This window comes from Calypte anna, chromosome 10 (assembly GCF_003957555.1).
Source record: "Calypte anna isolate BGI_N300 chromosome 10, bCalAnn1_v1.p, whole genome shotgun sequence".
Classification (NCBI taxonomy): domain Eukaryota; kingdom Metazoa; phylum Chordata; class Aves; order Apodiformes; family Trochilidae; genus Calypte; species Calypte anna.
This window is the reverse complement of record NC_044256.1, coordinates 12,350,898-12,367,926: the sequence shown is the minus strand read 5'-3', so window position 1 is coordinate 12,367,926 and position 17,029 is coordinate 12,350,898. Positions and strand designations below refer to the sequence as shown.

General features: G+C 38.0%; 1 protein-coding gene across 2 annotated transcripts in view; it reads right to left on the bottom strand.

Moving 5' to 3' along the window:
• Positions 1-17,029, bottom strand: part of ADAMTSL3 (ADAMTS like 3) — a 177,415-nt gene that overhangs the window by 58,291 nt on the left and 102,095 nt on the right. For both annotated transcript variants that reach the window (XM_030456756.1, XM_030456757.1), the window contains exons 7-10: positions 15,440-15,566; positions 7,372-7,446; positions 2,346-2,503; positions 1,257-1,368 (exon numbers count right to left, since the gene is read on the bottom strand). In XM_030456756.1, coding sequence (XP_030312616.1) covers positions 1,257-1,368; positions 2,346-2,503; positions 7,372-7,446; positions 15,440-15,566 — 472 coding nt within the window. The remainder of the gene's footprint in view (positions 1-1,256; positions 1,369-2,345; positions 2,504-7,371; positions 7,447-15,439; positions 15,567-17,029) is intronic.

Below are 17,029 nucleotides of genomic sequence, written 5' to 3'. Positions count from 1 at the left end.
CAAAGAAATTGACATTTAGGTATAATTTTAAAACCATAACACCACTCTGAATAAGTTTGGATTTGAGACAATAATTTCAAGAGTGAAAAATTCTCTTGAATTATCCAGTGTTTACATGCAGTCCTCACAAAACAAAACAAAACAAAAAAACCCAAAAACAAAAGGTTTAGATTTTCTCGCTTTTCAGGCAGGTTAGGGGGAAAAAAATCATATATACAGTGCAATGGACTCATCAGAGTATAAGTATTATCACTCACAATTCCAGGAAGAATCACACTTCCTGAGGCCAAGTATCTTATAAAATACAGTGGTTTCCTGAGGGATTACTACTTATATACTTATATGGTCTGCATTTCAGATTAAAGTGAGGTGGAAGTACAAGTGCCAAAATGGATGGTCAGGCTCTTCTTGTGCTTTAAACATCTTTCACTCTTTTTTACTCATGTCCCAAGTAATTATTTAAATCATCTCATTACTCTCCAAGAAAATCACTACACCTGTATCAGTAGTATCCCAGTCTTTTTTTCAGGTAACCTGAGTAATGGGAGCTGAACTGAAATAGCTGTCTACAATGTCAAACACTTCTTCTGCCATGAGGTCACATTCTTTGCAGAATCAGACATGACAAGCAGTGGGTTGGGCTGGATGAGCAGTAGCAGAGCTGAGCTTTGTCTAACTGCTGGAAAAGATGTAGTGCTTAAACCAGGAGCAGAAGGTACAGCACACTACCCACTGCTCTAACATCAGAACTAAATGCCCAAGATCAGACAGCCACGGGTATTGACAGTAGCTGCTCTATCAATTCTATTTACTTCTTCCTTCTCTGTAACTAATTTCTAAACTAAGTGTTCTAAAACTCTCTCTTCATGTCTACTACAAATTCTTTCATCTCTTGATTTTCCTTATTTTTAAACCTGATTGTATTTCTTTTCTTCCCCAAAACATAAGTTATGAGTTGTCACTTTCTGCTTTGAATGTCATATCTTTATTTCTTAGTCTAAGCTCTTACTCAAATAGTCCTTATTGAAGAACATGACTTCCAGTAATATAAGATATAAAAAAAATCAACCACCTATGCTCATGCTATCTAAACTAGCCAACTTGCTACTCTGTCATTTATTTCTCTGAAGAACCACCAGTATGCAAAGAAACACAAATATTTAATCAATAAAAATGTAGAACAAAGGTACTTTGCAGAACATCAGGTACTTTTAATCTTCAGCTGTAAACACTCCTAAGGAATTGCCATTACTTACCTCCTCCACACGTGACTGTACAGGGGAAGAACTCTGTTTGTCTCCACTGGTGACTGATGGGCTGATAGAAAAAGAACTGAACCACACTTTCTTTTGATCCAGAGTACCTGGTCTGAAGAAATTTCCGTTACAAGACATGTGCATACTGTACTCCACTGTTCATGTCATTTCAAAACATAATTCATATAGAATAGCAGTGCAGAGAGTAACACGATATCAGGCATAAGTTTAATTGTTACTCTAGGCTTTCCAGAGGGTTTAAGTTTCCAGTAGTTACAGATACAAATGTTACTTTGATTTTCAAATTATTCAAGGTAATAATGTGACTATTTAATTATCTATCCCTGACTGGCAAAGCTACTGACTGGTTTCTGTCTTATCTCTTTGTTAGAAAAATCTTTTATATTTTCTATAAGTGGTCTAAGCACACTGGGTCACAGTCAGGCAAGTCTAAGGGCAGATGTGATATTGGAGACACAAAATAAAAACTATTGGAAGTCTTATTTCACAACATGACATTTAAAGCCAAGTGGTGTGATAGCACTGAAACACCTGTCATTTCCAGTGGAAAACTGTTACTGTCTTCATCTGGCAGTCATATATTGACATGCTTCTACATGCAAATATCTGTATGTATTACACAAGGCATTAGAGTGTGGTCTGGGGAGAAGACAAACTTAAAAGGATTAGAAATGGCCAATAGCTGGATTAAGAATGTCTAAAGGAGATTCCAGAGTGCTCCTGGCAGCAGTGCTCAGATTCAGTAGGTGGCAGTCTGCAATTGGATTAACACCAATCCACCCCACAGGATCACACTTTTCTTTCAGTGGTATTTCAAACACAAGTCCTGGATATTTTTACCATTGAAGATGCTTTGGTACTTTCCAGCACAGTAAAGACATTAACCTTGTAGCACAGTCGTTTTTTTTATATACTTAGTACAAATTATTTCTGGACTGCAATAAGGGTTCCTTAGATGCTGGCTAAAAGATTCTGTTGTATTGCTACAAGCTTATGGACAGCCAACACCCCTGCTCCATGTACCTTATATGCAATATCTTTGCATATTTATGCATATGCACATCCCACCTTGATAATGAAATCTGCTCCAAGGGGACCCTGAATCTTCATGATTTCCCTGTCTGTGTTCTTCTGAAATTCAACAGTTGTATTTTCTATGACAAATGTTCCTGAAGCATTGAAGCTGTGCTCTCCCTTGTCACCATGTAGTGTCTTTGACTCTATAACTAAAGAAGAAATATGTAAATAGTAAACTTAAACAGGATATTTTTTATTTTCAAGGAAGTCAGGAATTAATACTTACAATATTTCCTTGCAAGTAACAGCCATATACATGCATTAAAACCCACACAGAATACCTGTGAGAACACTAGCTGCTTCAGATTATAGGCTGATATATAATTGCATGACATGTCAATACAAGAATATCTGCCTGAACACACTATTCTCTCATACCAAAAGCACTTAGGAGGCAGTTTTTCCTACACCAAGTGTTTTATACACTTATAAAGCAATAGATTCAGCAGGATAAGCTGAAAGAAACTCCGAACAGATAGAATCGATAGACCCAATAACAACCCCCACACCTCTGCGACTCAGAAGCCTTGCTATTTCGGCAATCCCTCTCTAGAGAAGCCTGAAGGGTGTCAAACTCACCAAACACTCACCTTAACACATATGTCACACTACCCATTCCAGAGGTCATTAACTCCACTTGGAATATTTCCCCTCTGAGCAAAAAGTATAACCAGGAGGTGGGGAGCTGCAGCACTGCTGAGGGGATGTGTCTTCCTCAGAACAGATGGTGATGAAAACCCTTTTTGAGCTGTTCTGTACTCCTTGAAAATAGATTAAACTAACAGCCCACAATCTCCAGAAGACAGATGAAGCACTTTAGGACTGAGTCACCTCCAGCAAACTGAACTGTAAGTGGACAAAGCTAAAGGAAGAGACTCATAATGAAAGTAAAATGCTGGGCTGTGCATAATACAGTCTAGAGGCACAGCAAGTGCATGAAGTGGAACACACTGGCCTGGTTACAATCTACCAGAGAACTGCATGAGGAGGGCATCAATCTCAGATGAGCTCAAAGCTAGCTTAAAGGACCTTTTTGATGAACTATAAATACCCTCTTTCTCCAACTACCTTGCCTTTTTTGGACTTCAAACAGAGTTACCTAATTCAGGCTGGATAATTTTGCTTAAGTGCATCTGGTTTTACCTGCACTGAAAACATATTCTGAAGGCTGCAGTTCACCATTATTGCTTTGTTTCTTAAAATCTTCTAAGACACATATATTCTGTATCATCCCCAACAAAGAAAGTGCAGAAATTCTAGAAGAAATTAACTTCCTTGGAAAGGTACCAACCTTATCTTTGTTGACTAAGTTGTTGAATAAGAGTCAACTCAGCAAATTTCAAGTACTTTCAGCTCCAGATAAAGCCAGTAGGATCCTCAGGAGGATCCTTGAAGCTAGCACCTAAGGTTGCAAAGCAAGACCTCTGGCTTGTGCAAAAATATGCTAAATATTTTAATTTGGTAACCTGAGTTGTATTAATTCACAGCCTTTATCCTAACTACATTAGTAAAAAAATATTTATAGTTTTCTAAGCACAAGCCAGTAATATTGTTCAGCAATCAACAATGTAACAACATACTGAGAAGTGACATAGATTTGTTTTAGAGCTAAACTAAATTTGAATCCAAAGCATGTGTCTATTTTGCATCTGTATCTCTAGAGGTCATTTCAGAGAAGCTTAGAGCAGCTGCTCAGATTGTCCCAGGAGTGTGTCACTCAGGGAGAGGAAGAGCTATTCCACAGCACCACTGATAACCTCTCATGCAATATATTCCTGCTCTGTAGTATATAATGCTTCTCATCACAGCCTTCTAAGCAGGGAAACCAAGCATCAGTATATATAACACATGTGACATAATAATTCTTATTAGGGAGCTGTTTCTCAAAAACAAAACAGAACAAAACAAAAACAAACCAACCAACAAACAAACAAAAAAACCCAACCCAAAACTCTTTATTGATTTCAGAGCAGTAACTGGAAACAAAGGCTTCACCAGCTGGCTTACAGGCAAGGTTTAGAAATCACCAAATATTTTTGTTCTGCAGGGTCCTGCAATCCTGGAGCGGTGTCAAGTTGGGCTTCAGGAGTAAGCTTTCCCATCCTAAGTTGGGGAAATATTTTCTTGAGGGGTGTCTCTAGGATTCCAGATGTGCAGTCATATGAACAGGTAGTTCTCTTGAGTACTCACCTCTTTCTGTGCCTACCAAGATAACCACTGGTACCAAAGACCTATAAGTGTCTGTCTTGATGTTACTTCCCTTACCTTGATGAAAAGAATGTTTTCCCAATGGAAATGCCTGCCCAGCTCTGGAGGAAAGACCCACCTCAAAAGCCTCCCACACTCTTAGTGGCAAGCAGGAGTAGGACAGCTTGGCTCAGGGAACCCACTGCAGATACCTCACTGTAGAGATGCAGGTGGGAAATTCCCAGAAAAATAGCTTCTGCCCCCAGTGCAAAAAGGAGGAAATCATATTGCTACTCAGAAACTCTTCCATGAGATTAATTTGTAGATAATAGGGGCCCAAAATAAAAGACACATTCTTTTCAAAAGGCAAGCAACATTGTCTTCCTCTACCTGTCAAAAGACAAAGCTGTGTGTGGATGTACAGCTAAACCCTGCCAAGGAATGCAAATCACTGCATGTGGGGAAGAAATTGACAAAAAGGGAAGAGTTTCAGTTCCTGTTAGTTAAGTTTAACCTCCCTAAGTTCATGAACTCGGTTATCTAGCATTAGCCACTTGTAAAAATATTAGCTTCTGGTTTTCCTGTTTCTTCTGCTGAAGGATTAATTTCAGGGAACTTTCAGTATTTCTTTTGATGCTCTTAAAACAACTGTTAAAAAAGCTCTAATACAGTCCAAATAGAAACAAAACACAATGAAACACTTTATTCTTAACCCTCTTTGTCCAGATCATTAGGTTATTTTTCCACCAAATCATTCAGAAAACCCAAGCTGACAAAAGTAGAAGGACAAATTTGCAAAGAACCCGGAGTAACACCTCTCTGATCAATCTGTTGCTTGTCTTAAAGTGTCCCTACCCGCAAACATTCTTATTTCTTACCAACTACAAAGAAATGCAGCCTTTCCTAAAACAATAAGCTGGTGATTGTAAAACAATGTTCAGAACAAATCCGTTTGTCTCAAATCTGTTATGCTCTACATCTGCAACCACATTTCCATTTTTTATTAATCCAGCAGCTGTGTTTCCCTGGAACAAGAGCAGATCATAAAGTCCAGGGTGAAGCACAACAGAACAGAAGATAAAGGGGAAAATGCCAAACACTCCATAGTGTTCTTTAAGCATTTGTTTTTGCTGCTGACTTTACATGAAGTGCAAATATAGACTGGCAACAGGAGAGAGTATAAAATGCCACAAGAAACAGTTCCTTGCTCAAGCTGTTAAACTGAACTTCTTCCAAGACAGAAAGAACACATCTGACAAATGGAGTCTCTGATTATAGGTGATTATTTTTTCAGTTCTGCCTTTAATTATACCAGCATATCCACCAAGTAGTCAATGAAGCTGCAGACCGAATATCACTTGATATTTTCTGTTAAGTGACATACACCCACCATACACACAGTGCAAAAGAAAGACAAAATATTGTCCCAGAGCACATCCCCTCGATTGCTGGTTCTTCAAGACCTGGCTACAAAGCTAGAAACAATTTCCACCCTCCATCCCCATACTAGTTCTTACTTGTTTTTCATCCCTGTCATTTTAATGTTAGGTAACAAATGTCTCAAACCTCACAGATTTGCAAACAGATGTGCTGGGGGAAGTGGTTAAAGCAACATTTTTCATTTCTTGCCCAGCTAGAGACCTAGCTAACAAAGGTAATGCCAAGCCACAGCTTCTTTATGGAACCACCCAGGGCAGGAAGCCAGGACCATGTATTACTTAGTTACCAAGTTGCTGCTGCATTCCTCAGGAGCTTTCCAGAAATCCCCCAGGAGCCACTGAACCCAGTATTTTTTCCTCATACAAAGCTGAAAGAAAAACTTCCTTCTGCAGAACCACTTAAGAAAGACCTGAACTGGTCAGGATCACTGCTTCACACAAGCCTTATAACAATTTTCCATGAATATTTTTTATTTGAAGCTTAGTATATTGTTGATATCAGTGTTATATCTGTAAGTTATTGTCTCTATGGAGCTGCTCTACAGTGGAATTCTTATTCAGTTTTTGCTTTGAAAGAAATTGCAATATATTCTTCAAAGAAAACAGATGTGTAATTTTCAAATAAAATGCATTTCTGTCTTGTGTTTGCGAATCTGAGTCCTTTTTCTTTCTCATTCAGATTGTCTCTTCCACTTTCACAAATAAATACTCACTCAAAATGTTAAAGGAATGGTTTATTTCATTGTTTGGTATGTCAGTCTTACTAATCATTGAGACAACTACTTCTTTCTGTAAAGTAGACTAATCGTAAAGAAATTACCATAGATGCTGCCATCAGCATTATAGAAAATACCAGGAAACAAACATCTAACAACAGCAAGCTGTTCCTTATAGATGGTACATAAGACCAAAATTATTACAAGGAAACAGGACTTGTCTAGATTATTTTATGTATTTTATTTTCATTTTTACCTACATTGCTTCTCCCTGAACACTTCTCACTGGCCAAGTGTGAATTCAGCTGGACTATTTACACTATCTCAGCTTCTTTAACAGAAATCTTGTGCTATCAATCCCACACATAACTCTTTGAAAGCAGTTCTGATGCAATTCTTTACATGTAATTTAAGTGTGTACCATATTTGAGACATCTTTTATAAGAATTACTTGGTTTAAATAAATTTAGAAACCACCAGTATATTATACTATTTCTTTCTACTAAGTGGACTTCTAGTTTTCCATAGCACTATCTCCAGGCTGGATATTAAAGATGGGAAGAGGAATCAAGGTCATGATCTTACCCAGCTTTCTAAAGTTTGTGTAAGTTCAGATTCAAGGCTCTGTTTTTATCTTCTGCCTATGAATAAATACATAAAACAGCTCAGCCATACCAAGGTGTGCTGGTCCTTTTAGGGTAATTCTCACACTGCGACTCCCATGTGGAACAGCAATCACAGTTTCTTCCCCTAGGAAAATTAAAGAACTGTTTTAGAAGTTATCTTGCATAAGGGAATTTGCACATCACAGAACTAGACTGAAAACTGTCAAACGTGTCTAAGAAAATATTCAACAGGTTTCACAATTTTTTCTATTAAAATATTCATACTTTATTTTATTAAGTACAGCATACTCAGTCTGCCTGCTATGCTATGCAACTATTAGAACTACAAATGGACTTGTAAATCTTTCTTGCTACAGGAAAATTATTTGCTATTAACAAAAACAACTGAAATGTCAGTACTGTATTAGGAGCATATTTACACTCTCTTGTCCTAGTTTTATTTCCTAATCACTAAATTGACATAAGGAATCTGCTAAGTAGTACTTCCCCCTTGCAAAAATCTGCAGCTGCTCAGTCTCATTTTGCCCACACCTCATTTCCTGCTCCAGGTCAGAACTTTAATAAGTGGCAGGACTTACAGGAAATAAATCATCTACTTAACACTAACCTTTAACCAATTACAGACCAGTTAAGAGCATACATATATTAGCTATAATATATGTGCTATAACACAGTGCCTGCATCTAACTTACCGTATAAGATCATTCCTTCCAGTAAGAGTTTCAATTTAAAATTAACTATAAACCAAACCAGGCCAAATAGGACATGTCAATACAAAACAGCTTTTGGCAGCCTGAATGGCCTCTTTGGATATAAATGTACAACACACTTGCTTCAGTGCACTTTACAAAAGCAAAAAGTTCTTACTTTCCATCTCAAATGTAGGAAATCTGTGATTTGCCCAAGCAAACTGAGTTAGCAGTCAAATCAAGAGACTGGAGTCCTTCCTGCCAGCAAGAAAAGAGTATGCACAGAGCATGATAGGGATATCCAGAAAAGGAAGTGGCCAAGCAAAGTACCAATGTGCTGTCTCCCATTTCTATCACAACTCAACTGCAAACCTTTGTGGCAAGACCTGCAACCATGGACCCACTCCAGGGACACCCCACAGAGGGTGCTCTGCTCAGTGATGGCATTAACATATATCCAGGGGTTGCTGTAGAGGGAATTTTACAAGTTTAAAAAGCAATGTGATTGAATGTCAGTGATAAATTGGCTCCAGAATTACACATACAACATTTAGAGGAAGGATATTTGAGTTTTGTTTTAACTAAAAAATAGTTGAAGAATGTTTCTTTCCACTTTAAAGCAGACCCTTTTATAGTAGACGCTAAATTATCAGCTTCTGGTTTACATCTCCTTAGCATAAGTATGAAATCCGGCCAAAAGCTCAGGATACTTCAAGCAAATACTGCAATTATTTTTTTCTGAAATAAACACTTTCTTATGTTACAGTTTTTATATCGCCAATTTCTAGGAAGGTCATTTAAATATAACAATTTATTTTGGATGTAATAAAATATGATCTTTATTAATTTCATACTTGGGTATTCCACCAGAGTGCAAAATTCTACAGTAAGAACAATAATACAGTTAAGAAGCCCTGGAAAAAACATTAACTACTGAACCACTTAATATCTTTTTGCATCTTGGTTTTTCATCAGGCAAATTGCTAAAGATAGCCAGAAGGCAGTGGATGTGTATATCTTTAAAGTAAGGAAATAACTACTGAATCTGTATGTGCTTCACAGTACTTGAGAGAAAGCAGGTTTGAGGGGCCCATCTGTCCCTACTTGGTCAGGAATTGTATCCTGTTTTGACAACCAACCAGCAGTTCCAGCACAAAACCTCAAATAAGAGTCTGACTGTGACCAATACTGAAAATGCATGGAACTGCTGTTTTGAAGTGGAACCAAGGGCACTGAGTGCTGAACGGCTGAGGCTCAGATCTGCAGATGTTCAGAGATGTGTAGGGCTGCTGCTCCTCTTGAGAACAAACGTGGTTGTTCTCATGAGCTTCCTCCACCTCCTTACTGTGAGTTCTCCCCTCAGCAGGCCTTGCTGATCCCTTTTCAGGATGCTTCACATTCCTTTAACAGTATTACAGACATTCCACCCTCACCGACACACTCCCTGATATGGTCCAAAAGTCTCATGGGGGTGCTAAATTTGGTGTTTCTCTGCAGCAGACAATATTGCTAGAAAGTATTTTATTTGCACTAGAGGACATAAGCAAACTCATCACCACAGCAATGTTCAACCTCAGCAGCCTCACAGACCTATCAGGAAGTCTGACAGCAAGAGAGCCCTGTAAGCTGAGATAATTATGACCAAGGGCAGTCTTTCAATGAGATGGTGTAAATTATAGGAAAAAATAAAAGTGTAGATTTTGGAATTCTGAATTGAGATGGAGAACTGGAAAAACATGGTACAAAGCTGACCTAAGATACTCCACCTTCTCCTGAGGACAGCTTTAACTTCCTACAAAACAGTAGTTACAACTGTCCAAGCCTGGCTCCAAACCCATATATTCCTAACATCGCCATTCTCAGTGGAAGCATAAAATTCATATTCATAAAGCAACTCAAAGCCCTGTAAACCCATTTAAAAATTGTTATGCTGCACAGTTCCCATTAAATCAGTAGGATCTACACTGTTAAAACCAAAACAGTCTTATGAAAACAAAGGGGGAATTTGCTACCCCAAAATCTATACTTAGAATTTCCAATTATCTTTCTCCCATCTTATACTAATTCTATATCTTTGAAAATTAAATTCTGAGTCATATCAAATGCTGAAAAGAATCCCAAAATCACCTGGACCATGCAGAAAATCTGATTTGAGAGTCTTAAAACTCACCTCTAAAAACTGAGAAACAGATATATTCTCTTATTCTAACACTGCTTCTCACTGCAGGGATCTCAAGGCCACGTGGACCATCTGCCTCCAGCACCTGCTTGCAATGGGCTTTCTGCTCTAACCCAGGGACTCCCTCACCAACTGTGTGCACACACTACACACAGGGCTTGCTGATTAAGCTCCCAGATTGCTTTCCCTTTACATGGGAAGGTTTGATGCTGTTTCTACACAGTGCTAATGTGGATTTAGATTTTGGATTTCAGTGAGAGCAAGATCAGACTCCCTGCTATGGTAAGACTGGGAGCTAATCCCCAGGATCAAAATAAAGAAGCCACATTCCTGAGTTCAATCCAATTCAGCAGGTTTTATTTATTTTTCCATGTGGGCCATGGTGGACCCATTTACTGTTTCACAAATGGGCCAGTTGGGACTTTTCCCTCTCTCCTTTTACAGCAGGGGAGAGGGTTTATGTCACGCCAATAAAAACTGTTTCTTTCCATGTATTTGCTCAGTAGTTATCTACTGGTCCTCCAGTTCTGATCGAAAGTCTGAGCCCTCAAAGTACAAAGAACAGCAGTCCAGGAACAACTACCATCCCAAGGGAATTAAAAAGCTCAAAATGCTTCAAGTCTTTGTGCAATGGCTTCTTCTCAGCCACTCAAACATTAGGCATAATTCTAGAAGACAATTGTGCTGAAGTATGTTTTGGCCTACCTAATGATAGCAATCTGTGCAAAGCCAAATACTCTTTAAGAGACAGCTGAGCTAGATAGGTGCTACTGACTCTAAAAGGCACAGTGCAAAGTCATTTTGGGCACATCTTTTTCCTTGAGCCCTTCCATCTCCAGTCTCACTCTCTACAACTCCTCTGCACCTCTATCTGCTGGTCTGACAACTCAAGGCTGCCTCTTCATCTGAGAGTGCCACTTCTTGGCATTGTCAAATAAGTATTCCCATGGTGTGGCAACCTGCTTTTGACACAAACACTACAGCCTCAATTAATTTTAGTTTTATACTTGCTTCTTTCCACTTCTGGATTTCTTCTAAAATGTGTATGCAGTGGAGATGTACAAAGACACACAGCAAGCAAGATCTTTCTGATCTCAGAGAAATGCAGTGCAAAATAATTAATGAAATGGCTCGTGTTCTTATGTGGGAATTTCTCCAAGACAAGATAGATCAGGAAAGTAAGAGAGGAAGCTTCCAATCTACCTATAACAGGCCCAAATAATCGAATCAAACTAAACAGATCTATAAACTGAAATAACTGGTGCTGAAGACCCAGCATCCACATTATGTGCATTACAGGTGCTTTGCTCTAGTCTGATCCCATGGACTGCATACTCAGTAGCTGCTGCAAGTCCTTTTCTGTTGAAAACCCCAAAGCCTCTCCATGGCCTGAAGGAGAAGGGTTTTGAAGGGCTGTAGTAAAATATGCACTGATGTTCACAGATGCTGCAAAAGACTTGTTCATGTCCAGAAAACCATTGCCTGCCAAATTTCAAATCCCTGATCCAAGATCAAGTCCAACAATGGGGGCTGTCAAGATAATATTAGAGAAAAGGTTTCAGGTATGTTTTGACAGTGGGAGACAACGTTTTCCTCTGCTGTGTCCTTGGAATATGTAGAGTTGTTTTGGCTGAATTTTCTTCAAAATATTCAGCACCTGGCATGGAAAGTTTGAATTTTGGCAAAACCTCATTCAGATAAAGTGAAGTACCAGGAGATTTTGACAATGGGGGTTTCTAGCTCCATTGATTTAAAAAATGGAGAAAGATGTGAGTTAACAAGCTGTCACAAAACTGAGCCAGCTGATGATACTGAACAGAGAGCCTTGCAGAAGGCATCTCTTTAGACAAGTGAAATTAGGGGGTTGGTTTAGTGTGCTTGGGGATGATAACATACAGAAGTGACAATAAGTGACCAATGGTAAATTACACAAGTACCATAGGAAATAAAATACATGGTGAGAATAAATTCAATTACAAAGCTATTAGAATTGAAAAACTTTTGTTTGAAGTTACCAAACACCTTGAGAATCAAATAAGAGCAGACTAGGAGAAGTCTGTGCCTTCACCTTCACTCTGTTAATTTCAGAACCAGCATCTTTTCTTCTTCCTTGGTATCAGAACCAGAACACTTTCCTACCATTTCTTGCCAATAATGGTGCAGAAAGCAGACATCAGGGCCCAATCCTACAATTTTTCCATGTGCACAAAGTGCAGCACAGTTAATGGGAGTTCCATGCATATACTATTGGAAACATCAGGCCCATGATATCTCATTTCCCAAAGGGATGGTACATTTTACAACCTATTACAGTTTTTGTTTGAATATCATTAGTCAAACCTTTAATCATTTTACCAGAAAGTTAGGATCTGGCTTGCTAGCAGAAGTCTAACTTACTTTGTCTTTCAATGGCAATTAAGTGTTAGTGGAAAAAATAAAGAACTTTTGAAATGACAGTTCATTTCATATTTGCAAAACAGTAAGCTTTCTTTCAGTGCTGTTTAGCTTTCAGATCAAAGGCAGGCATTAATTTTATGTAAAAACATATAAAAAAAGATAATAAAACAAAGTGAGTCCTTTATGAGAAATCATTTGCTGTCAATGACTAGATTTCTTTTTAAAAATAAGGACAAAGATAAGTAGGCACTTTTATTTCCCTTTATGTCTCTTTTTTTTCATAATAAAATTGTTGGCTCTTGATTTCCTTCCAATTCTTTAATTTGCCTCATTTCAGAATAAAATTTACATCCTGCTCACAACCTTACAAGCTCCCTCTTAAATACATGTCTATCACGTGTCAGTATTTTCCTTCTCAACACCAGTTCTGAAAGATTCCAGATGACTATTTGAAGATACTGTGTCTCCCTTCACTGATACCTTAGCACAAAAACCCATGACTTTATTTCCACATTTCATTCATACAGAGGCTGATTATATGGCACTGCTTCCATAATGTTAAACTGCTTGACCCAAAAAGCATTTTGGCACTATTTCAATATGAAGAAAATCATCAAAATTTTTGCCTTTAGTAGCATGTTTTGCTTATGAGTATGTTAATTCATTCATATAATCTAGTTTACTGCAAAGCAAGATAAACCCAAATCCTGACATAAACTGGCACCTTTCCCTGGAATAGTCTGTCTTCATCTCTCAAGAGCCACTGAACTATGACAAAGCAGTGAACCACGGGTGCTCTTCATAACCAGATCAAGGCAATGGGAGACCTTCCACCAGGTGTTGTCAGCTGTAGTTAGCTCTTACCTATGCCAGAATACCATAAGTGAAATAAATATTTTCTGTCACAAAATGATAGTTTCATAACCATATCCTTTTAACCACTTTGTCTTTACTTACATGCACAGTAAACAGCAAAAAACCATGACCTTTTCTTCTTTCACTTATCACAAACTATCCATCTGTGTTTGCCAATCCAACAAGTACACTTTGGATTGCCTTAGACTGAGTCCCCAGGAGACATAATTTTTCAAGAGAACTTTTGTTGCTGTAAAACTGAAATAGATGATGAAATTCCTTTTTTTGTGTGTGTCCTGGCTGACCTCCACAGAGAGGGGAAGAGATATTTTGTGTATATATATCACTATGTATCTAACACAACATGGTAATACTTGAAAAATATCCAGTCCTTACTGCTTCACAACTGCTTGCACTGTGCTGACCAGAAGCTCTGAATATGTGATATGACAAAGGGAATAAAAAGAGAACCTTCATTATAACTCTTTCAGCTCTTTGTAAACATGCAAGAAATTTGCTTAGTGCTTCAGAATAAACACCTTATAAATTACTGAACTACCTTCTCCCATCCACCAAAAAAGGCCTCTAGTAAAGGCAAGGCAAAGGCTGACACTGATAGCCCATCTGATACATAGAAAAAGGCTCACTGACTTGTGCAAAAAAGATTATTCTGTGACTTTAAAAGATTTGGAAAATATTCACTATTTAATTTAGGTTTCCCTTCCTAATTCAATACTTATGTATTGAATTACAGAAATTACACACCTGCACAGTGTAAGATAACCTAACATGAAGCCCTGTAGATCAATGCAAATAATCATGCTGCAAAGTAACAAGCATTAAGATTATATAGATTGCATTTTCAGTTACATCCATAATGAAGCATATTGCAGTGATGTTAAAATAAATATGGAAATATTTACATGTACTCCAGTAAGAATTAATTGACTCAGTACTCAACAGCTTTTGCAAAATCAGGACACAAGCAAAATCTTTGCAGGCTGAACTACAATAGTACTAAAATAAATGCAGCTGTCAAAGGCAGGTGCTTCATCCATTTAAAAAATATACCTGCCCGCATTTGAACTTTAATAGTGACTTTAAGCACACCAGATCATGAACCCCAAAGGCTCCATCGCCATCCGACAAATACACATGAAAAATCCACACTGAGATTTCAGAAACAGATAAAATACTTCTGAGGCAGCTCTCTCACATATGAGATTCTCACATGAGAAACACACAGGATTTATGCTGGGAGATTACAGGGAGCATCATCTGTGAGGTTGGGAAGCACAAGTGGCAGAGACAAATCTCAGTGTGACAAAGCCTTGCCTGGATTTTAAACTAGCCAGATTATTAGGACTCCAGTAAAGGGTCTAATTCTGATACTCCTCTCTCTCCCTTATAAGGGAGACCGAAAGAGTTACAGTAAAATGTTAATTATTCTGAGAAAGAATGGCAAAATCTGAGCCAAACACAAAAGGAGAAGTATTATTCCCTTTCACCTTGTGCTATTTGTACCCTACAAGTAGTTAACTTGTTTCTAAAGTTCATATATCTTTAGACACATAAAAAATAGCAAAGTTAAGTTGAAAACCAGGCATTTCTAATCACAGGCCACCATTTACATTAAAACATCTATGTGATGTTTCCATGATTAAAAACCATTGCTGCAGCATTACATATATTGCAACACAAGGATACCCTCTAAAATAAGATGTGCATTTTGATAGTTATTCCTGATAGAATGAATTGAGTAGGCTCTATTAAAAAAAAATGCATATCTCAAATTCTTTCCTAGCTATACTCTAATGTGTGGTATCCCTCATGGAATTTCAATAGACTAATCTAGCACAGACTTCAGAATAAGTAGCTTTGGAAAAGCTGCAAACAAGTATATAGTGAAAAGGTCAATACTCTGCAATATGTACATTAATATACAAGCAGAAAACAAAGTCAAGGGTAAATTATCATAGGATCAATTGGCAACCTACTTTTTTCTGGTGAGACATGTGCCTTAGCTTGTCCCCTCACAAGCCTGCATGTTGAACCATCTCCTGCACAGATTCCACAGTTGTCTTCCTTGGCATTGCTCCCAAGTTGTCGATCACAGCCTACTGCCTGCCAACATCAACACCACAGTCAGAAGGAGGGCAAAGCTGTAGCAGACATGCTCAGGTTTCTGGAATTTTATTTATTATGTTATCCTTTTGATTTTATGAGCTGGCCTCATTCTTTCAAAGCGTATCTTGTTATTTAGGATTTTAAAAGCACACTGTCATTTCCATGATTTTATTGATGACCCATAACTGATATATTAAGGTTTTCTAGCATAGGAAATACATGAATCTGTTTCCCACTACTTATGTGAATGAATTCCATTGAGTGTTATTCTTGCCAACACACAGGACAACTGTGTTATTTACAATTTGTTTTTCATCACCTGTTTAATTATGTCTGGGAAAGGATTAATGCAATGAAATGACTGAAGTTAAAAACTTAAAGAGCGCTTAAATATTTAAGTGCCTTCAGCTTCACAGACAAGCAGCTGTGTCAGAACCCATAACCTAATGTCTTGGCCATTCAAAATTTAACTGGCATTTGTGTAGATTTCCTATTTGCTCTTCACATCAGTGTCAAGCACACATTTGCTAACCAGATTTTTTAAAATTTGGATGATTCAGCTCTCACCTTTTGAGTTTTTGTATCTGAGTATGAGGCTCAATCTATAAAACTTTCCAGTGGTTAGTATAAAAGCACCAAAATTTAAACACTGCCAGAAAATCAAAATCAAAGGTTTTGAAAAAATGTCAACTGAAAACTATCCAAACTATAATGGTGATACTTTTTGGCACTTTCCTTTTTCTTCATATCATCCAACCTACAAGAAGCATGGGAGTAAGAATGGGAAGACAAAGAACAGGCAGCATTGACTGAAAGCACCTTCCTGTCAAAACGGAGATAAATATTTGGTCTCACCTGTCTTACCCTTCACCATTTTGTAGAATAAATTTGCAGGGAGTACCAAATGCTGAGCAATGTGTTAAAAAGCTAATATGCATCTTCAGGTGTTCTTAAGTCACCCTACATGCCTCTCATAGCCACACAGCCCTGAGAAATGCACTTAATTTATCATGGATATTTAACCAAACTCCAAACTGACAACTGGATAGAAGGCACTCTGAAAATTCATGGTTAAAAGCAGTGCTAGAATTCTGAAACTGGCCAGCACACTCCTCTTCCTATATAAAAATGCTTGGAAGGGGCAGTCTAAGCTGCCAAGATCCACTGCATCTGGCCTATGCCAAAGCTGACACACAATCCCCTTGGAGAGGTGAGGATTGAGTCCACACGTAAGAGGCAGGGTTGAGTCTTCCATTCTCTGAGTTAAAACACACACATATACCACACAAATCATGAGCATCAGCTGCCAAACAGAGAAATGAAGCCTCTAAGTTTCATTCATCTACAGAAAAAAGCAGCCTCAGCTCCCACTCCTATCCTTATCCCTTGTTTTCCTAATTCCTTACAAATTTCAGTCTCTTAGTAGGGCATTCTGGAGGACAGTTTATGATGCTTTGGTT